At 40.4% G+C, this 27781-nt stretch overlaps 1 protein-coding gene across 1 annotated transcript; it reads left to right on the top strand.

Moving 5' to 3' along the window:
• LOC111970289 (sodium- and chloride-dependent GABA transporter 2-like) lies at window positions 1-27506 on the top strand. The gene is made up of 14 exons (XM_023996943.2): window positions 1-357; window positions 2952-3086; window positions 17132-17272; window positions 18231-18321; window positions 18553-18685; window positions 18927-19061; window positions 19323-19426; window positions 19922-20046; window positions 20469-20581; window positions 20678-20815; window positions 23048-23150; window positions 24897-24997; window positions 25150-25320; window positions 25586-27506. Exons 1-14 carry the CDS (start codon window positions 171-173, stop codon window positions 25703-25705), a joined length of 1797 nt encoding a protein of 598 aa, XP_023852711.1. The 5' UTR covers window positions 1-170; the 3' UTR covers window positions 25706-27506.
• Window positions 27507-27781: the final 275 nt, after the last annotated feature.

The following is a 27781-nucleotide window of genomic DNA, read 5'->3' as shown; positions in this document are numbered from 1 at the left end:
CTTTGCATCCCCCTTCAGGCAGAAGCAGCTGGAATCTTGACAGTGCTGTTATCCATAAAAGCTCCAGCAGCAGCAGACAATTGCACCAACCACTGACCTCCAGGCAGGAATTCAACAGACTCGACCAGCAGTACTCGCCTTCGGACCCTCTCTCTCTCACTCACTGCAGGATGGCAGGTCCTCTCTTGGCAGGCAGGCATGAGACTCTCCCCAGACCGATGCAGGATGCCCAACAGAGGGTCAATGAACGAGGCCAGTGGGAGAACAAATTTGAGTTCATTCTAACTGTGGCTGGCGCTATTGTTGGACTTGGAAATATATGGAGATTTCCCTATCTTTGTTACAAGAACGGTGGGGGTGAGTCAACATAGTCCTATTTTTGTCTTTTGGTTAAATACAGAGAGCTCCAAAAGTATTAGGACAATGGTTTGGCTCTGTACTCCAACACTTTGGATTTGAAATGATACAATGACAATGAGGTTAAAGTGCAAACTGTCAGCTTTAATTTGAGAGTATTTCCATTCATATTGGGTAAACCGGTTAGAAATTATAGCACTTTTTGTTCATAGTCCCACCATTTTAGGGAACCAAAAGTTACTTATATGTGAATTAAAGTAGTCAAAAGTTTAGTATTTTCCTAGCACGCAATGATTACGTCAAGCTTGTGACTCTACAAAATTATTGGATGCATTTTCTGTTTGTTTTGGTTTTGTTTCAGATTATTTTGTGCCCAATAGAAATTCATGGTAAATAATGTATTTGTATCATTTTGGAGTCATTTTTATTGTAAATAAGAATAGAACATGTTTCAAAACACTTCTATATTAATGTGGATGCTACCATGATTACGGATAATACTGAATGGATCGTGAATAATGATGAATGAGAAAGTTCCAGACGCACAAATATCATGCTCCCTCTCCCCCCGAAAGGTGGTAACCTCCCTGGTTATTGTAATCGTGAGAGGTTAGCATGTCTTGTGTATGATATTTGTGCATATGTAACTTTCTCACTCATCATTATTCATGATTAATTCAGGATCATCCGTAATCATGGTAGCATCCATATTAATGTAGAAGTGTTTAGTGTTTAGGGGGATAGGTCCCTTTAAAAATGTTCTTTAGAACTTCCAAAATGTTCTTTAGAACTTCTAAAATACTTCTCATAGTTATGGGTCAGTAATAAAAATAATAAGTAATAATATGAAATAGGTACAGTCTGTGAGGTATGTGGCTGTTGATCTAATGTCTCATAACAGCTATTCTTACATTGAGCCAGTTGGCTAGCTCGCGAGTTGGTTCTGGCTCGCGAGAATACTGTTATTAAGGTCACCAGCTCTGTCTTCATTTTAGATTCCCATGATTAAGCAATAGTTTTTCTTTTAATTCCTGCAAAATTTCTTGCCGTTTTGTACCTAAACACCATTCAGTGTTACATCAGAGAACATGAAATTAACCAAAAACATTTTTGATCTTATTTAATATTGTTCACTTATTTGCATCTTGCATATATTTTGTGTATATTATTACAGTTTACAATATACACTGAGTGTACAAAACAGGAACACCTGCTCTTTGCATGTCAGACTGACAAGGTGAATTCAGGTGAAAGCTATGATTCCATCAATCAGTGTAGATGAGGGAGAGGAGAGAGGTTAAAGAAGGATTTTAAGCCTTGAGACAATTGAGACGTGGATTGTGTATGTGTGCCATTCAGAGTGTGAATGAGCAAGACAAACGATTTAAGTGCCTTTGAACGGGGTATGGTAGTAGGTGGCACCGGGTTGAGTGTGTCAGGAACTGCAACGATGCTGTTTTTTTTACACTCAACAGTTTCCCGTGTGTATCAAGAATGGTCCACCACCCAAAGGACATCCAGCCAACTTAACACAACTGTGGGAATCATTGGAGTCAACATGGGCCAGCATCTCTGTGGAATGCTTTCGATACATTGTGTAGTCGATACCCCGACGAATTGATGCTGTTCTGAGGGCAAAAGGGGGGTGCAACTCAATATTAGGAAGGTGTTCCTAATGTTTTGTACACTCAGTGTATACTACATGCTTAACTTGTATGTGATTCTACAATAGATAGTAGAACAAATAATGTTGTATAACACACTTTCCACTCCTAATAACATTACATTGAAGTTTCCAAATTTGTTCTCTTTTAATAAAAAGTTTGGTTGTGAGAGCATATGATGAAATTATCCTATTATTTTATCCAAGTCTCTCTGTCTTGTTTACACATGCATGGTTGATTTGCTGCCTGGTCAGATGTGAGATCAGGCAAAAAGAGAAAAGAGAAGGATTGGTTTGTTGTTTAGCATAAAGCTCCTTTAAATGATACAAAGAAACAAAGCTGCATCCAAATACTGTAGTTGAACCCCCTGAAAACTCATACCGTCTGACCCCATGGTCATTGTGCTGGTTTCGCATTCACATTCCTTTGAGATAAGTAAGTATACATTAATTCACCTTGCATGGTAACAATTTAAAGATGATTTTTGGGGGGGATTTTCCACACTGCACTTTCAGGAGTGTGTTTGGTTTGCGCAGTAGTGTGTCTCTCAGATGTAGGGAGATAGTTGACACTAGATTTAGATATCAGTAATGTGACCCGTTCAGTATTGATGATGGTTGAACACGGCTGAGAAGTCATCTGTCGCAGGCAACAGGAATTTGATTTCTAAAACTGAGTATATTGTGAGGGTGTGATCCATGAGACAAATTTTAATTTAAAGTGGCATGAAAAAAAATTGGTTTGTTCAGATGTATAATGATGAAAGATACAAAGACTTATGCATACTGTCAGTGTCAACTTAATCTCAGCACCCAGAACCAAATCAGCTTTCACAAGATATTGTCAACTGAAGGTTAAAGTTTGAACATAGATTAACATCAAGCATTGTATATGGAGTTCTAATATGTGTGACTCCTTCCTGTACTGTAGGTGCGTTCTTCATCCCGTACATCCTGTACTTGGTGACCTGTGGCATCCCTCTGTTCATCCTGGAGACGGCTCTGGGACAGTACACCAGCCAGGGGGGCATCACCTGCTGGAGGAAAATCTGCCCGCTGTTTGAGGGTGAGTATTGCTGTACAGTTCTGTGCACTTAAAAATGATGTTTTCAAATGCCTTTGCTGCAGCCCAAGTAGGCTACATTGTTTTCATTGTGACAAATTCTCTCGTAGGATGAGCCTTTATTATGTGCTTTCCGCATTTCATAATGTAGATGTCTTGCATGGTCTTGCTACAGCACAGTAAAGTTGAAAGATTATGGTACATCATTATGTAAAGTAGAAACCATAATGAAGTAAACAAAATAAACCACTTTGCAATGAATAGTAGAGTGAGACTTAGAGTAGAATGAGTAGGTGTGGTTCCTTATTCGTGCTGAGACACGAAACAAATAATTGCTTTGTGATCTTCATTCATGAAGATTTTTGTGCAGTTACATAGGGCCCCAATTTATTACCATTCAAAAGTTTTAGAACACCTACTCATTCAAGGGTTTTTCTTTATTTTGACTATTTTCTACATTGTAGAATAATAGTGAAGACATCAAAACTGTGAAATAACACATATGGAATCATGAAGTAACCAAAAAAGTGTTAAACAAATTAAAATATATTATAAATGTGAGATTCCTCAACTAGCCACCCTTTGCCTTGATGACAGCTATGCACACTCTTGGCATTCTCTCAACCAGCTTCACCTGGAATGCTTTTCCAACAGTCTTGAAGGAGTTACCACATATGCTGACCACTTGTTGACTGCTTTTCCTTCACTCTGCGGTCCGACTCATCCCAAACCATCTCAATTTGGTTGAGGTAGGGGGATTGTGGCGGCCAGGTGATCTGATGCAGCACTCCATCACTCTCCTTCTTGGTAAAATAGCCCTTACACAGCCTGGAGGTGTGTTGGGTCATTGTCCTGTTGAGAAACAAATTATAGTCCCACTGAGCCCAAACCAGATGGGATAGGGTATCGCTGCAGAATACTGTGGTAGCCACGCTGGTTAAGTGTGCCTTGAATTCAATGTAAATCACAGACAGTGTCACCAGCAAAGCATCCCCACACCATAACACCTCCTCCTCCATGCTTTATGGAGGGAAATACACATGCAGAGATCATCCGTTCACGCACACCGCGTCTCACAAAGACACAGCGGTTGGAACCAAAAATCTCCAATTTGGACTCCAGACCAAAGGACACATTTCCACCGGTCTAATATTCATTGCTCGTGTTTCTTGGCCCAAGCCAAGGTGTCCCTAAGTGTCCCTTATTGGTGTCCCTAAGTAGTGGTTTCTTTGCAGCAATTTGACCATGAAGGCCTGATTCACACAGTCTCCTCTGAACAGTTGATGTTGAGATGTGTCTGTTACTTGAACTCTGTGAAGCATTTATTTGGGCTGCAATTTCTGAGGCTGGTAACTCTAATGAACTTATCCTCTGCAGCAGAGGTACCTCTGGGTCTTCCATTCCTGTGGCGGTCCTCATGAGAGCCAGTTTCATCATAGCGCTTGATGGTTTTTACGACTGTACTTGAAGAAACGTTCAAAAGTTCTTGAAATTTTCCGTATTGACTGACCTTCATGTCTTAAAGTAAAAGTAATGATGGACTGTCGTTTCTCTTTGGTTATTTGAGTTGTTCTTGCCATAATATGGACTTCGTCTTTTACCAAACAGGGCTATCTTCTGTATACCCCCCTACCTTGTCACAACACAACTGATTGGCTCAAACGCATTAAGAAGGAAACAAATTCCACAAATAAACTTTTAAGAAGGCACACCTGTTAATTGAAATGCATTCCTGGTGACTACCTCAGGAAGCTGCTTGAAATAATGCCAAGAGTGTACAAAGCTGTCATCAAGGCAAAGGGTAGCTATTTGAAGAATCTCAAATATAAAATATATTTTGATTTGTTTAACACTTTTTTGGTTACTACATGATTCCATTTGTGCTATTTCATAGTTTTGATGTATTCACTATTATTCGACAATGTAGAAAATAGTAAAAAGAAAAGAAAAACCCTTGAATGTTCTAAAACCTTTGACCGGTAGTGTATATCCAACTAATATTACAACAGCGTCCCTTTCTGAAGACCGTGTCTGAATTAAATGTTCACTTTTTAAAATTAATAATAATATATGCCATTTAGCTGATCCTTTTAGCTAAAGTGTCTAACTGCACAGAGATAGCATACATCTTAGCAGCAGGAAATTAACCCTTCATGACCCTGGTGTTGCTACTAGAGCCATGCTTTTACCAACTGAGTCTGAGTCCCACATTAATTGATGTCATGATCGCACAGCTGAAGCAAGCACACACACACACACAAATAAAAAATGTGTTTAAAAATCAGACAGATATTCTTCGGAAGGGCTACTTGAAACATAAATTGATTTAGATCTTAGACATACAGTATTTTCAGAATGAATGTGGCCCTGTGGTAACCTTAATCTGACTAAATCTATCATGGAAGCCCAACGGCCGGCAGATGGCGATATTGAGTCGTGTCATTTTACCGTCCAAATGCATTGTATGCAGCCGGCAATAGTTTTGTATCCCTCATGGACCAATTTATACCTAAAACATTCTCCATTCAGGCTGCATAGGCTGCATTTTCCTCCTTAAATATATTTAATTGTGAGAAAATTAGAGAAAAAAAACTGGGAAAATATGCTTACTTTCATTATGAAAAACCATTTTCCACCACCAGTGACTAAATGCTAATCCAAGATGTTGTGTATTGCGTTCAGCCAATCAGGTTGCATCAGTCCGTTTTCTCACCCCTAACCTAACACAGCGCTGTATTAAATCAAATCAAATTTTATTGGTCACATACACATATTTAGTAGATGTTATTGCGGGTGTAGTGAAATGATTGTGTTCCTAGCTCCACCAGTGCAGTAATATCTAATAATTCACAATAATACACACAAATCTAAAGTAAAAGAATGGAGTTAAGCAATATATAAATATTAGGACGAGCAATGTCGGAGTGGCATTGACTAAAATACAGTAGAATAGAATACAGTATACACATATGAAATGAGTAAAGCAGTAATTAAACACTATTAAAGTGACCAGTGATTCCATGTCTATGTATAAAGGGCAGCAGCCTCTAAGGTACAGGGTTGAGTAACGGGTGGTAGCCGGCTAGTGATGGCTATTTAACAGTCTGATGGCCTTGAGATAGAAGCTGTTTTTCAGTATCTCGGTCCCAGTTTTTTTGCACCTGTACTGACCTTGCCTTCTGAATAGTAGCAGGGTGAACAGGCAGTGGCTCGGGTGGTTGATGTCCTTGATGATGTTTTTGGCCTTCTTTTGACATTGGGTGCTGTAGGTGTCCTGGAGGGCAGGCATTGGGCAGACTGCACCACCCTCTGGAGTGCCCTGTGGTTGCGGGCAGTGCAGTTGCCTTACCAGGCGGTGATACAGCCTGACAGGATTCTCTCAATTGTGCATCTGTAAAGGTTTGTGAGTGTCTTAGGGGCCAAGCCAAATTTCTTCAGCCTCCTGAGGTTGAAGAGACGCTGTTGCGCCTCCTTCACCACACTATCTGTGTGGGTGGACCATTTCAGATCGTTGGTGATGTATACGCCAAGGAACTTGAAGCTTTTCACCTCCACTGCGGTCCCGTCGATGTGGATAGGGGTGTGCTCTCTCTGCTGTTTCCTGAAGTCCACGATCAGCTCCTTCATTTTGTTGAAGTTGAGAGAGAGGTTATTCTCCTGACACCACTCCGCCAGGGCCCTCACCTCCTCCCTGTAGGCTGTCTCGTCATTGTTGGTAATCAGGCTTACAACTGTTGTGTCGTCTGCAAACTTGATGATTGAGTTGGAGGCATGCTTGGCCACGCACCCCTGTGTTGAGGATCAGCGAAGTAAAGGTGTTGTTACTTACCTTCACCACCTGGGGGCAGCCCGTCAGGAAGTCCAGGACCCAGTTGCACAGGACGGGGTTCAGACCCAGGGCCCAAGCTTAATGATGAGCTTGGAGGGTACTATGCTGTTGTAGGCTAAACTATAGTCAATGAACAGCATTCTTACACAGGTATTCCTCTTGTCCAGATGGGATAGGGCTGTGTGCAGTGCGATGGCAATTACATTGTCTGAGGTTCTATTGGGGCGGTATGCAAATTGAAGTGGGTCTAAGGTGTCAGGTAAGGTGGAGGTGATGTGATCCTTAACTAGCCTCAAAGTTCAGTTATCTTTGCTTTCTTGGTTACAGGAACAATGGTGGACATCTTGAAGCAAGTGGGGACAGCAGGCTGAAACCAATGGTGCTTTCAGGTGCTTGTCGGAACTAGGAAACTTGGAAATGTCCGTCTTGCTAATTGAGGCATAGACCCTACATGCTGCGTTCAACCAGTTAGCAAGTTCTGAACGAATGAGCTCGCATATTCCCTTATAAGACCTTTGCTTGAAAAACGAGAAACCGTTTTTTTTTGCTCTCCTGGGCTGAGGGTCAGAATTGCGATGACATGAAAGCATAAGAATGGCGCTGTTAAGATCAGAGATTCATCTCCTGAGTATACACCTTAATTTGAGTTGTACATACCTATGTCTCCTGATTGCAAACCAAGTAATCTTACTTATGTCTTCATACTCTCTTGAGAACCTTGATAGTCTCAGAATTGAGTTAGTCGGTAGTGGTGAGCACTCTGAAGTCGAGCCAGTCCAGGATGTAGTGGGCCTACCTGCGGTGACAGGTCTGGTCTTCCAATGTTTGCCCTGAGAGTCCTACCAGAGATGATTTTGGACTGGTAGGAGTGAGATTTTTGGAAAGAGTGAATTCCTGCTTTTTGGCCGACCCATACATTGTGCTAAGCTGGGTAAAGGACAAACTGGGTATGGTTACATCTGTTTTGAGAAGTGGAATTGTTTAGATTTTTTGTGTATCTGCCTCCCAGAGGAAGCGGGTGCTTCGAATCATGCGGATCAAATGAAAAGGAATATTCCTATTGCTTGTGATGCTCTACATTTGGTTAGACATAGACCCACTGGCGAGACTGAGAACATCCTGTCTGTCTTGTTGAGCTTTGATACAGAGTTTATACCTGATAAAGTCAGGTTTGGGTATATTTGCTATTATGTGAGGGCTTCTGTTTCCGAACCCGTGTCGGTGCTGTAGGTGCAAAGGATTCAGACATGTTGCAGCAGTGTGTAGAAGGGAGATCCCAAGACGTGAGAAATGTGCAGGAGGGCATAGTCAGAGATAGTGTACAGTTGGGATAGAGAAAGTACTGTGTGTCAACTGTGGTGGTGCCCATGCAGCTGGGTATCCAACGAACCCTGTGAGAGAGAGACAGGTTGAGATTTCCAGAGTGGATGCAAAAAGTTTCCTATGCTGAGGGCAGTGAAGAAAGGCGAGGATAGCCCAAGGCTGAGTGTGTCGACTGGAAGGCCCCCAGTGAGTAGGCCTTAAGAAAGAGAGCCAGAGAGGATGAGTTTGACTTAGGTTGGATTTCATGCATTTATAGCCATGGTGATCAACTGCACTAAACTGATGAAGCGGAAATCACAGAAGATAGATGTGGTAGTTGCAGCAGCAGAGAAATATTTGGGAATGAGAGATTTTAGTGCAGAAGATCTACAGGAAGTTGAGAGACGGGGTTCCGGCCTCCCAAGCCGATGGCCTGGTGTAGGATGGTTTAGGGCCAAAGTAGTGGGATGGAGTGATGGGTTTGGGGAGATAGTGTATAGAAGGTACTCTGGTCAGATGAGGCAAAAATTTAGCTTTTTGGCCATCAAGGAAAATGCTATATCTGCTGCAAACCCAACACCTCTCACCACCCCGAGAACATCAATGAAAAACATGTTTTTCATTGGCAGGGACTGGGAAACTGGTCAGAATTGAAGGAATGCTGGATGGCGCTAAATACAGAGAAATTCTTGAGGGAAAGCTGTTTCAGTCTTCCAGAGATTTGAGACTGGGACGGAGGTTCACCTTTCAGCAGGACAATGACCCTAAGCATACTGCTAAAGCAACACTCGAGTGGTTTAAGGGGAAACCTTTAAATGTCTTGGAATTGCCTAGTCAAAGCCCAGACCTCAATCCAATTGAGAATCTGTGATATGACTTAAAGATTGCTGTACACCAGCGGAACCAATCCAACTTGAAGGAGCTGGAGCAGTTTTGCCTTGAAGAATGGGCAAAAATCCCAGTGGCTAGATGTGCCAAGCTTATAGAGACATACCCCAAGAGATGGGTCTCTACAAAGTATTGACTTTGGGGGGGTGAATAGTTATGCACGCTCAAGTTTTGTCACGGATCGCTAGGAGTGGTGGGTGTGGAGTCATGCGCAGAGAGCAGTGCTTTCAATGAATACGTTTATTTCAGCTGGGTCCAGCCAACAACCAGGCAAAATGACCAATAAACCGAATAGTCCCTCAACCAGGGAAAATAACGGACAGCCAACACGTAAAAGCAAAAAAACAATAATACACCACTGACATAAAGGATAAGCTCGCACAACAGCAGGCGGGACCTGGGAGTTTAAATAGCCCCTAATTAACAACAAATAAGATACAGGTGAAAACAATCAAGACCAAACCAACAGAAAATAAAAAGGAATCGGTGGCAGCTAGTAGACCAGTGACGACGACCGCCGAGAGCGGCCCGAACAGGGAGAGGAGCCACCTTCGGTGGAAGTCGTGACAAGTTTTCTGTTTTTTTTGTCTTATTTCTTGTTTATTTCACAATAATAAATATTTTGCATTTTCAAAGTGGTAGGCATGTTGTGTAAATCAAATACAAACCCCCCAAAAATAAATTTTAATTCCAGGTTGTAAGGCAACAAAATAGGAAAACATTTTAGAAATTGCCTGGCTGGGCTGATGAGACAGTGGATTGCGCAGTCAGATGGAACAGAGTAAATAGGCATATTGACATCATAGATTTAGCCAGTGGTATCTTGTGGAATAGACACAGGCTGGAATGCGGTTTTAACCAATCAGGATTCAGGATTAGACCCACCATTGAATAATTAAATGATAATGCCCGGGTAGCCGGTGTTTGGAGGATATATTGGCACGGGTGTTGTTGGGCTTGAGACAAAGTCGAGGGCCGGCAAACCGTGCCAATATATCCTTCAAACACTGGCTTCAAGTGCATTATCACTTTTATACAACGGGTTACCAACATATTCAAATAATGATTTACATATTTTCATTAGAAACATCATTTTGATGGATTTGTTGTTCGTTCTGTCGATTCAGTTGCTAGAGACGCAACCCAGTCGTTCAGTCTTTTTGTTCTGTATCTATAGACACGACCCAGTTGTTTGTTCTAAATGTTCCATTGCCATACTGCCTGGCAACGTTCTTATCCCTTGCTTGCTAGCTAGTCAACTACGGCTAATTTAGTCACATCAAAAAGTGCAGCCAGAATAACAGCAAAGTAGCCGCATTTGGATTTGTTTAAGCTGTTTTCTGGTGACATTTACTTGGATACATCTATGAGCTAATGAGGCGTGATTTTGCCTGGCATAGAAAATGTGCTCACTCGTCAGGACACTGTTGTTCAGAGGAGCTATCCAACAACACAACTAACACAATCATTTCAAACTGAAGCTGGAAAGACTACAAACTCGCTGGACTTAATTTCATTTTACCTTTTTTCAATTGACATTTCTTTGTATGTATCCATAAAAATTATGCCAGCTGATTCATAATTTCGACTGGCTGAGAAAAGCTGCCTGACTGTCTGTCTCATCCCGACACCCGACACGTTCATTACCAAGGTTGGGTAGGTTACTTTCTAAATGTAATTCGTTACAGTTACTAGTTACCTGTCTAAAATTGTAATCAGTAACGTAGCTTTTGGATTACCCCCCAACTCAGTAACGTAATCAGATTATATTCAGTTGCTTTTAGATTACTTTCACCTAAAGAGGCATTAGAAGAAGACACATGTATGTTACCAATTGAACGACATCTATTGCAGGATAAATCAATGTTAAAGTTTAAATAGCTGGCCATATATGGATGTTCAATTTTACTTTATTGGTTGGTGATGTAGGCTTCTTCTAACCCATCACTTTCTACTTTATACAATAATATGATTAAATGATATCTTTACATTAATATATATAATTTACAAGTCAAAAAATGGACGTTGCAACTATAGATTGACCCTTTGAGTCTCTGAAATGTGTGCGAGTTTGAGCATGTGTCCATTAGGCCAATGCATTTTATTTTTTTATCTTCATGAATTAGCCCCACTTTTATTCCATAGGCTGGGATCCACACTATGCAGCTGTTGCAAGAGCGCATTTTTCACTGGCTATCCACTGGTTTCAAAAACAATGATTGATAGGACAGTTTTAACTTCTTGAATTAACTTCTCTAGGGTATGTGGGACGGTAGCGTCCCACCTCGTCAACAGCCAGTGAAACTGTAGGGCGCCAAATTCAAAACAACAGAAATCCCATAATTTCAATTCCTCAAACATGCAAGTATTTTACAACATTTTAAAGCTACACTTGTTGTAAATCCAGCCAAAGTGTCCGATTTCAAAAAGGTTTTACGACAAAAGCACACCAAACGATTATGTTAGGTTAGAGCCAAGTCACCGAAAAAGACAGCCATTTTTCCAGCCAAAGAGAGGAGTAACAAAAAGCAGAAATAGAGATATAATTAATCACTAACCTTTGATGATCTTCATCAGATGACACTCATAGGACTTCATGTTAAAAAATACATGTATGTTTTGTTCGGTAAAGTTAATATTTATATCCAAAAATCTGAGTTTAGGCGGGACGCTACTGTCTCACTTGGCAAAAAGCCTGAGAAAATGCAGAGCGCCAAATTCAAATGAATTACTATGAAAATTACTATAAAAATCAAACTTTCATTAAATCACACATGAAAGATACCAAATTAAAGCTACACTGGTTGTGAATCCAGCCAACATGTCAGAATTCAAATAGGCTTTTCGGCGAAAGCAAACGATGCTATTATCTGAGGATAGCACAATAGTAAACAAAGACAGAGAAGCATATTTCAACCCTGCAGGCGCGACACAAAACGCAGAAATAAAAATATAATTCATGCCTTACCTTTGACGAGCTTCTGTTGTTGGCACTCCAATATGTCCCATAAACATCACAAATGGTTATTTTGTTTGATTAATTCCGTCGATATATATCCAAAATGTCCATTTATTTGGCGCGTTTGATCCAGAAAAACACTGGTTCCAACTTGCTCAAACATGACTACAAAATATCTCAAAAGTTACCTGTAAACTTTGCCAAAAAATGTCAAACTACTTTTGTAATACAACTTTAGGTATTTTTTTACGTAAATAATAGATAAAATTGAAGACGGGATGATCTGTGTTCAATACAGGAATTAACAACCAACTCGAGCTATGCTTTCTGGTCTCGCTCTAAAAACAAGGACACTTCAATGACCCTCCTTCAAGATGGCCGTACTTCTTCATTACACAAAGGAATAACCTCAACCAATTTCTAAAAACTGTTGACATCCAGTGGAGCGGTAGAACTGCAAGCAGGTCCCTTAGAAATCTGGTTTCCCAATGAAACCTCATGAAAATAGAGTCACCTAAAAAAAAATAATCTGAATGGTGCCTCGGGGTTTCGCCTGCTAAATAGTTCTGTTATACTCACAGACATGATTCAAACATTTGTTAGAAACTTCAGAGTGTTTTCATCCAAATCTACTAATAATATGAATATCTTATCTTCTGGGGATGAGTAGCTGGCAGTTTAATTTGGGCATGCTTTCATCCAAAATTCCGAATGCTGCCACCTACCCTAGAGAAGTTAACTTCTAACGAGTCAGAAACCGCGATCCGGAGAGCACCCCCCACCCCCCACCAGTAAAAAAGCTGAATAGCATAGCTAGCATAGCGTCACAAGTAAATAGTAGCATCTAATATCATTCAATCACAAGTCCAAGATACCAGATGAAAGATCCACTCTTGTGAATCCAGCAATCATTTCTGTTTTTTAAAATGTTTACAGGGAAGACCAATATGTAATCTATTAGCTAACCACGTTAGCAAAAGACACCATTTTTCTTTGTCCACCATTTTTTCTCTCCACCAGTAGCTATCACCAATTCGGCCAAATAAAGATATTGATAGCCACTAACCAAGAAAAAACCTCATCAGATGACAGTCTGATAACATATTTATTGTATAGGATAGTTTTTGTTAGAAAATGTGCATATTTAGGTAGAAATCATAGTTTACAATTGCACCCACCATCACAACTCGACTAGAATAAATACAGAGAGCAACGTGTATTACCAATTTACTCATCATAAACATTTCATAAAAAAGACAAAGCATAGCAATGGAAAGACACAGATCTTGTGAATTCAGACAATATTTCAGATTTTCTAAGCGTTTTACAGCGAAAACACAATAAATCGTTAATATTAGCATACCACATGTGCAAACGTTACCCCAGCATGAATCAAAGGCAAGGGGAGCGATAACGTTATGATCACCAAAATATATTAATTTTTCACTACCTTCTCGAATTCTTCCGATGACACTCCTGTAACATCATATTAACAAATACATATAGAGTTTGTTCGAAAATTGCATATTTAGCACAAAAAACCGGTGGTTATACAATGAGAATACTAGCAAAACTGGCCTGAAAATGTTGGGCGCTATATTTGAGAGTGATCTAGTCTAATCGATAGCTAATCATAACTTGACTACATAGTACGAATCGAAAACAAATAGATAGCTCTAAAATAAAGATTCTTAATGCAATGCGCTGACTTAAATTTGTAAAATTATCCTTACTGTGCAATACCGGGTCCGCCAAGCGAAGCTACCATAACAAAATGGCGACATATGCCGTTTAAATTTTCAACAGAAACAGCGATTTATCATCATAAATAGTTCTTACTGTGAGCTGTTCTCTCCATCAGTATCTTGGCAATGTATCCTTTCTTGGTCTAATCTTCTTTTGGTCGAAAGCTGTCCTCTTGTCCGTCGAAATGCCCACTACGTTCGACCGGACCCCAAAACGTGCCCGGTGCTTCAATGTGCATCACAAAGCAATGCCTCAAAATCGCACTAAACGGATATAAATTGCTAAATAAACGGTTTTAAATTAACTACCTTATGATGTTTTACACCTATAACGAGTAAAAACATGACCGGCGATATATAAGTGGCTAAACCAACGCTTGAAAGAGAGAGAGTCCGACGTCCATCTTGCGTGAGGCGCAGCGGGAAAGAACGTACATCCGGTCTTTTCTGTTTTATACTGGCCCTGATTGCGCAATCGACTCCATTCAAATTGTCACCTCTTACTACATCTAGAGCGAGGCCATGGGCAAGTGTTTGTATCCTCATAGGATTTACAGGGACTTTAAAACTGACCTGGGACCAGAGGCCAAAATKTCTGAAATCTCACTCCATATCAGGAAAAGTGCTGTAGAATGGGTTCTGTTTCACTCAGAGACATAATTCAAACGGCTATAGAAACTAGAGAGTGTTTTCTATCCAATAATAACTATAATATGCATATTGTACGAGCAAGAATTGAGTATGAGGCAGTTTAATTTGGAGACGATAAATGCTAATGTTGAAACAGCACCCCCTATATTGAGAAAAGGTTAAACAGTTTCTGGGTTCAAATACACATTTAGATTTGTGAACAGCCATCCACAACAACCACAATCCGTAAGGCTCAAATAGCTAAATGAGAGAGCAGCAGTGTGATTCACATCAATGCGCTATGTAGATATCAATAATAAGTGATATCCGTATTGCAGTAGACTTCACCACTGCTGTCATCCTTACTTCCAAGCGTTTACTCAAGTTGGATAATCTTTGGATGCTGACAGCAGTCGCACCATTGGAAGACATAGCTTGGACTGTAGCCTAAAAAAGCCTATTCCTGCTCTTTTCCCGTGATCCATCAAACACATTTGGTGTGTCATCATAGTGGTCAGACTCACTCAGGTGGAACAAACAAACGTGTGCCTTTTTTCACTGCTGATTTGAATGTCATTGAGAAAACAGAGAAGTGTCATATTTTTTTGCACAAACATCCTTTCTGGATTTAAAAGTAATCCTCCAAGTAATCGTCTAGTTTTTCAAAAGTATATGTAATCTGATTACAATATTTTTGCTGGTAACGTAATGGATTACAGTTACCGTTTCTTTTTGGTAATCCCTTACATGTAACTGATTACATGTAATCCGTTACACCCCGAGCCTGTTCATTACTATGGCCTGGGACATCTGGAGATCGAATTTGAATATTGAAACAATGCTGCAAATGTTGGCGACAGACAGCAAGGCTTATACACATTTCTGCTTTTGAAAACGAAATGTTAGTCTAAAAGGAATGTGCAATAATGTCTAGATGCTTTTTATGGTGGAAATCAAGTTAATAAATTGCCTGGGTGGGCTGATGAGACAGTGGATTGTGTAGTCAAATGGAACAGATTTAGCTGGTGGTAACATGTATTTGTATTTATTATGGATCCGCATTAGCTGCTACCAATGCAGCAGCTACTCTTCCTGGGGACCAACAAAATTAAGGCAGTTTATACCATTTTAAAACATTACAATACATTCACAGATTTCGCAACACACTGTGTGCCCTCAGGCCCCTACTCCACCACTACCACATATCTACAGTACTAAATCTATGTGTATGTATAGTGCGTATGTTATTGTGTCTGTGTGTGTGTGTGTGTGTCCCCGCTGTTCCATAAGGTGTTTTTTTATCTGTTTTTTAAATCAAATTTTGCTGCTTGCGTCAGTTACTTGGTGCGAAATAGAGTTCCATGTCGTCATGGCTCTATGTAGTAATGTGTGCCTCCCATAGTCTGTTCTGGACTTGGGGACTGTGAAGAGACCTCTTGTGGCATGTCTTGTGGGGTATGCATGGGTGTCTGAACTGTGTGCCAGTAGTTTAGACAGACACCTCAGTGCATTCAACATGTCAATACCTCTCATAAATAAAAGTAGTGATGAAGTCAATCTCTCCTCCACTTTCAGCCAGGAGAGCTTGACATGCATAATATTAATATTAGCGCTCTGTGTACATCCAAGGGCCAGCAATGCTGCCCTGTTCTGAGCCAATTGCAATTTTCCTAAGTCCTTTTTTGTGGCACCTGACCACACGACTGAACAGTAGTTAAGGTGCGACAAAACTATTGCCTGTAGGACCTGCCTTAGAGCATCGCTTTATTATAGACAAACTTCTCCCCATCTTAGCTACTACTGCATCAATATGTTTTGACCATGACAGTTTACAATCTATGGTTACTCCAAGCAGTTTAGTCATCTCAACTTGCTCAATTTCCACATGATTTATTACAAGATTTAGTTGAGGTTTGGGTTTAGTGAGTGTTTTGTTCCAAATACAATACTTTTAGTTTTAGAAATATTTTGTGCTAATTTATTCCTTGCCACCCACTCTGAAACTAACTGCAGCTCTTTGTTGAGTGTTCCAGTCATTTCAGTCGCTGTAGTAGCTGACGTGTATAGTGTTGAGTCATTCCGCATACATAGACACTCTGGCTTTACTCAAAGTCAGTGGCATGTTGTTAGTAAAAATTAATAAAAAAGCAAGGGGCCTAAACAGCTACCCTGGGGAATTCCTGATTCTAACTGGATTACATTTGAGAGGCTTCCATTAAATAGACACCGTCTGGAATGCGGTTTTAGGATTAGACCCACCCGTTGTATAAAGCCAGATAACCAGTGACGATGCTTTGGCTTGCCTGGAGAGAAAAAATGTGTGCACGAACTGACGAAAATGCCCTGGCTGTAGTTCAAGTGCAAGTCGGAACTAGGAAACTCGGAAATATCCGATGTGCTAACTGATTGATCGCGGCACGCGTATAACTATAACCTGTTAGGAAGTACAAAATAAAGTTACAGAAATTGAAGCCTATGCCGCCTGATGTTTTAGGTACTAACCGGTCCACGAAGGATATGAACGTTTTGCCGGCTGCACACAATGCATTTGGACAGTAAGGTGACAAGACTCAATTATGTGCCGGACAGGCCTTTGGGGCTACTGTCATTGGGAATCAACTGCAGTGAAAGTAAATTGAAAAATCGTGTTAGTTTTTTTATGAGCATGTTGCTATGTTTTGCTTGTCTTCATCAGGAATGGGCTATGCCGCCCAGGTGATCACTATATATGGATGTATGACCTACATAGTGATTCTGGTGTGGGCTTTCCTCTACCTGTTCTCATCCTTCACTGCTGACCTACCATGGGCTAACTGCAACAATGCTTGGAACACAGGTATTTACAATATTGTTGACTTGACTGAAATTTGGTGCAGAGGAGGACTGCTATGTTTCATATGTTTCCACTGAAACAGACCCCCAGCTGCCTGAGGGGTCCCCACTGGCGGATTTTTAACACAACTTTATATGGCCTATATCTATTTAATAATTTCTTGAAATTAAAAACAGAAATGTAACAGGTCCCCAAATGGTCAAATCCCCTGACTTGGTGGCAGTTTTATCAAACGGTGTATTAGAGGCTGCTGGGTTGCGATAATCTTTATAGGAGCAACTACCTCTGTAGCCTAGTTATTTTCTCTTTTTTTAAATTGAACCTTTACTTAACTAGGCAAGTCAGTTAAGAACAAATTATTTATTTACAATGACGGCCTAGGAAGAGTGGGTTAACTGCCTTGTTCAGGGGCAGAAAGACAGATTTTAACCTTGTCAGCTCGGGGATTTGATCTAGCAACTGGCCCAACGCTCTAACCACTAGGCTACCTGCCGCCACAATAATGAAGCACAGAGTGCTGCTAACAAGTAACATCCATCACTGAAATTCAACGACTCTTATCAACAACAAAAAATTCGAACTGCTTGCAGGCATGGTAGTTCAGTGAGGGGAGATCATGAGCAATCAGTGTGTTCACGTGAACATCTTCTGACAGTTTGCACAAATACTGAAGACAGTGAGAATAATGGGGGAGAGGAGCTGTCTGGTATCTTCTACCCCCCCCCCCCCCCCCACACACACACACACACACACACCCACACACACACACATCAAAGTGTTTACCTTGTCATCGGACCTCTTTAAAACATTTTCTCAGAATGAAAGAAATAGCGTTTAACATTTTAAGGGTTCATATTGCTTTTGAGTCAATTACATTAAGAGAATCTGTCTATTAGGTTGCATATCCACTTGAAGCTGTCAACTTAATAACCTGTTTCAACTAGACTTGAATGTATTTCAGATTTTTGTGTGACATTTGGCACCAAGAATGCCAGCACCAATTGGACTGTTCCACTCCTGAATGTGTCATCTTCTGTTGTGGAGTTTTGGCAGTAAGTCTATAATAAATGCTGTGTTTTTAACCCCACTGCATCGTTCGTGATTAGATTCTTGACTCCTCAAATTAGAAATTAATCAGATACTATTGTCTTATTTCTTAAAAGGAACTATTGTAATTGTGAAATAATTCTTATAAGCATACAATAGACTACAATACATTTACATACAATATATTTTATTTTGGTGATCAAATGTATTGCTGTGTCAACTATTTCTCCTTATAGCCGGCGAGTGCTGAGAATGTCAGATGGAATTGAGTCATTGGGAGGCATTAGATGGGAGCTGGCTCTGTGTCTTCTGCTGTCCTGGGCCATCTGCTACTTCTGTATCTGGAAAGGAGTTAGGTCTACAGGGAAGGTGATTTTGATTTCATATATTAGTCAGACAGTAGTTTCATAATTGTGCATCATTCCAATCTCAATCAATCTTGAATTCAGAGGTAACAAAACAAACATAAAATAAACAGAGGGACAGCTATTTGATGTAGCTTTAAAGTTACTTGGTGCAATGATGGGCCCATAGTTGGTATGGTGATACCAGTATGCTTGGCTATATTGTGTTTTCTGTATTCTACTAATCCTGTACTACTAATTTATAGGCAGCCTACTTCACGGCCACCTTCCCCTATGTAATGCTAGCGGTGCTATTTGTCCGAGGAGTGACCCTTCCAGGAGCTAAAGATGGCATATTCTACTACTTGTATCCCAATGTTACACGCCTAGCTGATCCACAGGTATTATCTGTAGTATGGGCAAATTTCCCAGACACAGATTAAGATTAGTCCTGGACAACAACAAAAAAAACACTTCAAATTTAGTATTTCCATTGAACATCCTTAGTCCAGGAGTATGCTTAATTGGTGTCCAGGAAACCGGCCCTCTAAGTCCTTGTTTAGTCTCGCATCTTACTGATATACATTTCCCTTGTGCTACTTAAACATATTCAGTTTATGACTTCAGTTTAACTCTTCTTTGTCTGTTTGTTCGTCAATAAGGTTTGGATGGATGCAGGAACCCAGATATTCTATTCTTACGCCATATGCCTGGGCTACCTGACCTCTCTTGGAAGCTACAACAAATACAACAACAACTGCTACAAGTGAGGCTTCAAATAGTGTGTGGGTTTGATTAAAAATTGGAGGTACTAATTTGGCACATTGAAGATCTCACATAGTTTGCTTATTTAGCAGTACCAGGAGGATCTATGGTCACAAGATCTCTTCAGTCAGTCAGTCAGTCTGGAGACAGGAAAAAGCACATCTGGTTAGGTGAGGTGCAGGCTGGAGAAGTAGAACGCATAGAAAAGAAAAACCACACACTGTCATGGCTCTGACGCATTTCTTKTTATCACTTAATAACGTTTCAACAGCAAGCTGCCTTCAGGGTTTCATCTGGCAAACACTGCAGGTCAAGATCTCTTCAGAGCATATAATAACAGTTTGCTTATTCACCTATGCCAGGAGGTTTCATGACACATTACCTCAATCGCCCTGAATGTTAATAACATGTATTTAAATCTTATTAGACCCTTGCCAACAGTGTATGTGAAAGAGGAAGGTGTATTTATACATTAAACTTGTTTTGTGCCTTGCAGAGATTCCTTCTACCTGTGCTTGTTGAACAGTGGGACCAGCTTCGTGTCTGGTTTCGCCATTTTCTCCATACTGGGTTATATGGCTGGGGAACAGGGTGTGGACATCTCTGTGGTTGCTGAGTCAGGTGAGTCTTTAAAGGACATCAATCTACAATGGTATGACTCCCTATTATCCTACTGATCACCCCAAGTACTGTCTGACAACATAATTGCTAGGCATTGTGGATGGCTGAGAGAGCGGAATGCTGAGATAGAAAAATTATGTTCAAGACAAACAGTATCTGATATTCTATCTTGTCCTCAGTCTGCACTTTAATCATCAGAGAGAGCTGGCCCATCTTCTTTAGTTAGTGAGACCTGCGCCTACTTCACCTTTCATCTGAACTTCATTTTGTCTGCATCTATACCTTGTCTGGTAGAAGCACTGTCTCAGCTCATGAAATCTACTTTTTTGACATGCATAACTGAATGTCTCGTTAAATTAATTCAATCAGATTGCATTTGGGTACATATATTCTGTAACTTTTTCATTGTTGTGCTGCTGAAGGTCCTGGCCTGGTCTTCATAGTGTACCCTCAGGCAGTGTCCTTGCTCCCCTGCCCTCAGTTCTGGGCTGTCTGCTTCTTCACCATGATCATCCTGTTGGGAGTGGATAGCCAGGTTAGAGCTCAACACACCTGGGTGTCCTGTCCCTGTTGTGTCCCTCCCTTTACCTTTCCCTCCTATGTACCTTGCCCTCTCTCTCATTTTCCCCAGTTTGTCGCCCTTGAGAGCCTTATGACCTCGGTAACGGACTTCTACCCCAACCTCATCAGAAAGGGCTACCGGAGGGAGCTTCTGCTGCTGCTCATCTGCTGCTGCTGCTACCTGGTTGGACTTATCATGATCACAGAGGTGAGAGGTCTTCGCTGCACACCAGCTCTCAAACTGTTGTTGCTGTATGACCACAGGTAGAGGTGGTTCTCTAAAACTGAACACTTAATATCAGGAACATGAATTGTGAAGTGTTATAGTGAGCTAAGTGAAGTAACTTCAAAAGAATGGCAATGAAAGGTTGGATCTAAGCAGCACTTTTTCAAAAACTAAACCATAAAATATACTGAACAAAAATATAAACGCAACATGCAAAAATTTCAAAGATTTTACTAAGTTAGTTCATAGAAGAAAATCTGTCAATTTAAATGAATTCATTAGGCCCTTTATCTATGGATTTCACATGACTGTGCACGTGGTTGTGTGGCCGGTTGGATGTACTGCCAAATTCTCTAAAACTAAGTTGGAGGCGGCTTATGGTAGACAAATGAAGATTAAGTTCTCTGGCAACATTCCTGCAGTCAGCATGCCAATTGCACACTCCCTCAGCTTGAGACATCTGTGGCATTGTGTTGTGTGAAAAAACTGCACATTTTAGTCGCCTTTTATTGTCCCCCAGCACAAGGTGTACCTGTGTAATGATCATGCTGTTTAATGGATTATCTTGGCAAAGGAGAAATTCTCACTAACAGGGATGTAAACAAATTTGTGCACAACATTTGAGAGGAATAGTTAAATAAAAAATGTACTTTTTGTGCGAATGGAACATTTCTGGTATTTTATTTATATTTTATTTCAGCTCATGAAAAATGTGACCAACACTCAGTATAGTTGTTAATTAGTGGTCGCATGTATCAGCTCTGATCCTAGCTGAGTAAACTCCACTCTATCCATATATACATATCTACAGGTCCAAAACGACCCCACTGGGCACAGACGTCAATTCAATGTCTATTCAATGAAATTACGTGGAAATAACGTTGACTCAACCAGTGTGTGCCCAGTGGGATGGTAAAGAACGTAGGTCAGAACCCCCACCTTACTGTGTACCTGAGTTAAGCATGCACGCATAATTGGAACATAATTCCCTGTATGCACTTTTCTCTCTGCGTAGTCGTGCTATTCATTCGGGGTGATCAAAGAAATGAAGGTGTGGCGGAGGTGTGTCCAGGGATGCAACTTTGGTTTTGGAAGATGGGGGGACATACAGTGCATTTGGAAAGTATTCAGACCCCTTGATTTCTGGAAAATGTTTTCCTCGTCAATCTACACACAATAGCCCATAATGTCAAGGCAAAGTCATGTTTTTATACATTTTTGCAAATGTATTACAAATAAAAAACAGATAAGTATTCAGACCCTTTGCTATGAGACTCAAAATTGAGCTCAGTTGCATCCTGTTTTCATTGATCATCCTTGAGATGTTTCTACAACTTGATTGGAGGCCAACTGTGGTAAATTCAATTGATTGGACATGATTTGGAAAGGCACACACCTGTCAGTAAAAGGCATATGACAGCCTGCTTGGAGTTTGCCAAAAGGCACCCAAAGACTCTCAGACCATGAGAAACAAGATTCTCTGGTCTGATGAAACCAAGATTGAACTCTTTAGCCTGAATGCCAAGCGTGGAGGAAACCTGATAGCATCCCTACGGTGAAGCATGGTGGTGGCACTGTCAGCATTGTTTTTCAGCGGCAGAGACTGGAAGACTAGTCAGGATCAAGGGAAAGATGAACGGAGCAAAGTACAGAGATATCCTTGATCAAAACCTACTCCAGAGTGCTCAGGACCTCAGACTGGGGCGAGAGTTCACCTTTCAACAGGACAAAGACCCTAAGCACATTGCCAAGACCACGCAGGAGTGGCTTTGGGACAAGTCTCTGAATGTCCTTGAGTGGTCCAGCCAGAGCCCGTATTTGAACCTGATTGAACATCTCTGGAGAGACCTGAAAATAGCTGTAACGCTCCCCACCCAGCTGACAGAGCTTGAGAGGATCTGCAGAGAAGAATGGGTGAAACTCCAGAAGTACTAGTGTGCTAAGCTTATAGCGTCATACCGAGAAGTCTCAAGGCTGTAATTGCTGCCAAAGGTGCTTCAACAAGTAAAATTTTTTAAATCAATTTTAGAATAAAGCTGTAACGTAACAAAATGTGGAAAAAGTCAAGGTGTCTGAATACTTTCCGAATGCACTGTATGGATGCAGTGTAGTTTACTCAGCTACTTTGATCCAAGTCATTTATGGTTGGTTATTACAATAACTAAATCTGTAAACATTGATTTGACTTTATATTAAAGTTTTATTTTCTCACAGGGTGGCCTCTACATCATCCAGCTGTTTGATCATTATGTGTGCAGTGGTGCCACTCTGCTGCTCCTCTCCATATGCCAGTCACTCAGTATTGGATGGATATATGGTAAGAATAGACGTTACACTATGTAATCATGGGCAAACATACACTACTGTTCAAAAGTTTGGCGTCACTTAGAAAGGTCCTTGTTTTCCATGAAAACATGCATGAAATGAGTTGCAAAATTAATAGGAAATATAGTGAAGGTGTTGACAAGGTTATAAATAATGATTTTTAATTGAAATAATAATTGTGTCCTTCAAACTTTGCTTTCATCAAAGAATCCTCAATTTGCAGCAATTATAGCCTTCAGATCTTTGGCATTCTAGTTGTCAATTTGTTGAGGTAATCTGAAGAGATTTCACCCCATGCTTCCTGAAGCACCTCCCACAAGTTGGATTGGCTTGATGGGCACTTCTTACGTACCATATGTTCAAGCTGCTCCCACAACAGCTCAATAGGGTTGAGATCCGGTGACTGTGCTGGCCACTCCATTATAGACAGAATACCAGCTGACTGCTTCTTCCCTAAATAGTTTGTGCATAGTTTGGAGCTGTGCTTTGGGTCGTTGTTCTGTTGTAGGAGGAAATTGGCTCCAATTTAAGTGCCGTCCACAGGTTATGGCATGGCGTTGCAAAATGGAGTGATAGCCTTCCTTTTTCAAGATCCCTTTTACTCTGTACAAATCTCCCACTTTACCACCACCACCAAAGCACCCCCAGACCATCACATTGCCTCCACCATGCTTGACAGATGGCGTCAAGCACTCCTATAGCATCTTTACATTTTTTCTGCGTCTCACGAATGATCTTCTTTGTGTTCCGAACACCTCAAACTTAGATTCGTCTGTCCATAACACTTTTTTCCAATCTTCCTCTGTCCAGTGTTTGTGTTCTTTTGCCCATCTTAATCTTTTATTTTTATTGGCCAGTCTGACATATGGCTTTTTCTTTGCAACTCTGCCTAGAAGGCCAGCATCGCGGAGTCACGTCTTCACTGTTGACATTGAGACTGGTGTTTTGAGGACTTGTGAGGTGTCTGTTTCTCAAACTAGACACTCTAATGCACTTGTCCTCTTGCTCAGTTTTTCACCGGGGCCTCCCACTCTTCTTTCTATTCTGGTTAGAGACAGTTTGCGCTGTTCTGTGAAGGGAGTAGTACACAGCGTTGTACGAGATCTTCAGTTTCTTGGCAATTTCTGGCATGGAATAGCCTTTATTTCTCAGAACAAGAATAGACTGAAGAGTTTCAGAAGAAAGTTCTTTGTTTCTGGCCATTTTGAGCCTGTAATCAAACCACAAATGCTGATGCTCCAGATACTCAACTAGTCTAAAGAAGGCCAGTTTTATTGCTTCTTTAATCAGAACAACAGTTTTCAGCTGTGCTAACATAATTGCAAAAGGGTTTTTGAATGATCAATTAGCCTTTTAAAATGATAAACTTGGATTAGCTAACACAACGTGCTATTGGAACACAGGAGTGATGGTTGCTGATAATGGGCTTCTGTACGCATATGTAGATATTCCATAAAAAATCTGACGTTTCCAGCTACAATAGTCATTTACAACATTAATGTCTACACTGTATTTCTGATCAATTTGACGATATTTTAATATTCAAAAAGTGTGCTTTTCTTTCAAAAACAAGGAACAAGGAAGTTGACCCAAAACGTTTGAATGGTAGTGTACATATGAAAAGCTAGCTTCCTCACTAGATTATATTTCTCACTGTAAAGATACAAAGTAATTGAAAGTCCTTAAAGGGACTGTTCATGAGTATTTTGTCACTGTCACATGCCTGTCTCTGTCCAAGGTGCTGAACGCTTCTTTGACAACATTGAGGATATGATTGGCTACAGGCCCTCCTCCCTGCTGAAGTACTGTTGGCTCTACATTACTCCAACTATTGGCACCGTGAGTTTAAGACCAGTGCATTATTATAATTCTTTCACTTTCATTTATTGATAACTGTAAGCAGTTATGCTTACAAAATGTTGTGCTGTCCATTTAAATACAGTGTCAAGAAATAATGAAACAACATTGCTGTAAAAAAAAATCTCTTCAAGGTAACCTTTGTATTCTCGCTGCTGAAGTACAGCCCTCTGAAGTTCAACAACACCTATGTGTACCCGTGGTGGGCCTATGGGCTAGGCTGGATCCTGGCTATGTCCTCCCTCTCTCTCATCCCCATCACCATGGTCTACAAACTGTACCAGGCCAAAGGGACTTTCTGGCAGGTCAGTGACATTATATGATGGAACGTTTTCCCTGGGACATTTAAAAGTGTGAATGATTGCATCAAGTAAGTTAAATTGAGGTACAAACAAAAGTTTTTAAATGAAAAAGGCTAAATAAAATAAAATTAATCTGGTCAGAAATGCTGGGACCTTTAATTTGGGCCTTTTAACTCTAGCATAGAGTTTCTGAGCTATTCTGAGATTTTGAAGAATACTTTTGCAGCAAATTGATTATACTTATATTGAGACTTCTTTGCTTCCCCAGCGCCTCCAGACAGTCTGTCAGCCAGCAAATGACCTTCCTATGATGAAGAAGGAGATGGCAGGTCTCTATGCTCTGGACTGTGTTACTGAAGATGAGAAGACCTACAACAATAATCTGTAGACTGACTGTTCTGCTATTACTTTTCGGGCCGGTTTCCCAGACCCAGATTAAGCCTAGTCCTGGACCAAATATTATTTACCATTCTTTTTAGTCCAGGAGTAGGCTTAATTTGTGTCTGGGAAACCATCCCTTTATATTCTATTATACTCTATTTGTGAAACTTTATTAGTAAGGGTTTTGGTTTTTGTGGGTTTTATATAGTTGTAGCTGGTCAGAGTTGTGCTTGAGGTATTGGTATTGTGTTTGGATTGCAGAATAGTTCATATTTTTTTTATTTTGTATTAACTGAACATTTGTAGCATAATGTGTAAAATCATCGCAAAATATTTTTCTTATATGATTCAAATAATTAGTTGTAGACCATTCATAAATAAGATACACCTAGATCACCTAAAAAAATTTGACCAGTTTCCCAGACTAAGCCTAGTCCTATGCTAAAAATCACTTTCAATGGCGAATCTCCATTGAGCATGCTTTTTAGTCCAAGTCTAGGCCTAATCTGTATGTATACACTGTATACAATAGGTAATCAATCCAATCCAAGACATTGACATTTACCTTTTTATTTTACCGGGGAAATTAACATTACATCCTGTACTTTACTGACTTTATTGTCCCCATGGGGAAATGTTGTTGCAGTGTCATGTACACGTTTAATGAACTCTTTGTAATGAACTATTCTTATTTGAAGAACCAAAATGACCAGCCTCAGGATCGAATTATAAACAATAGTGTAATAAACCCCTGTGCATAAGGTCACGAAAAGATAATGCATTGCAGTCTACTGGTAAACTCCAAAGCCATTTCTGATGTCTATATGGCCGTGTCTAGACTTGACAGTTCATGCAGCTTTAGCGTTCTGATCATAGAATTCTGAACGAGTCATGCGTCTACACCAACATTTTAATTGTTTACCGTGTCCACTGTGTGTCCGGATTCCCTTTTCCCACGCTATATTCAAATGCCAGTATGCATTCTACAAATGGTGGAATAGGCCAAATATGTCAAGAATAACCACTGATGGCAGTAGCTAACTACTGTAGCTAACTAGCCAGCTAACATATGTAGCTAGCAAGCAACGCTAAAGGAATTGACAAAAAGGTTAGCATAAACTAGCCTAACAAAAAAAGGTTATTCTAAATATTAGCTAGCTGGCAAGCATTTGAGTCCAGCAAACACGTTCCTCATGCTAGGAATTTATTTCCTCCAACGTTATAATGAACAGGTGCCTCTTTCCCAAAACGCAAGTTTTATGGAGACTTGTGGGAGTAGTGCTGATGACGTCGCCCACTGTATGTGCTTTCGGTAGCCTTATTGCGTCTAGACTGAGGAGAAATCCGCAAACAATGCATCCCTGACCACCTCCTAAAGTGGAACACAATCAGACCACAAAGCGACTTTTGTGCGTCTAGACCCGTCTTTTCCATGCTATCTTCGTATTCTGATAGAAGTCAAGTGTAGACACGACCTATCTTGGTAAACTGTTGGTCTTGCGATAAAATACTCTGCTGTGGAAGATTTGTGTGTATTTTTAGAAAGTCAACAAGTACACCTTGGACATTGTGTATATACAGTGTACAAAACATTAGGAACACCTTCCTAATATTGAGTTGCACCCCTTTTAACAGGTGACATCACTGGCCTCGATTCACCTGGTCAGTCTGTCATGGAAAGAGCAGGTGTTCCTAATGTTTTGTACACTCAGTGTATGTCGTATCAATATGGAAATGAACTATTTTAACTAATACTGTTTTTTAAGATTTGTATTAACCTTTATGTAATAAAACACTTTAAAACAAAATAGTGTTCATCGTTACTCCTTACTGGTGTTATGTAGGCCTATGTATCATATAGCCTACAATATGTGACACAGACCAGGGTTGGGGTCAATTCAAATTGAAGACTCTCAATTCACGATGTGATTTGAAAATTGAAAATCCCAAAATTGAAAAACGTTTGACATAAATAGCTTCTCCTTTTGAGCTTTTTAATTTCAGTTTGCTTCCTGAATTTTGGGCTCCCGAGTGGTGCAGCGGTCTAAGGCACTGCATCTCAGTGCTAGAGGCATCACTACAG

Source organism: Salvelinus sp. IW2-2015, linkage group LG11, assembly GCF_002910315.2.
Source record: "Salvelinus sp. IW2-2015 linkage group LG11, ASM291031v2, whole genome shotgun sequence".
NCBI classification, from domain to species: domain Eukaryota; kingdom Metazoa; phylum Chordata; class Actinopteri; order Salmoniformes; family Salmonidae; genus Salvelinus; species Salvelinus sp. IW2-2015.
Note: the sequence above shows the minus strand (reverse complement) of the source record. Positions and strands in the feature narration are given on the sequence as shown.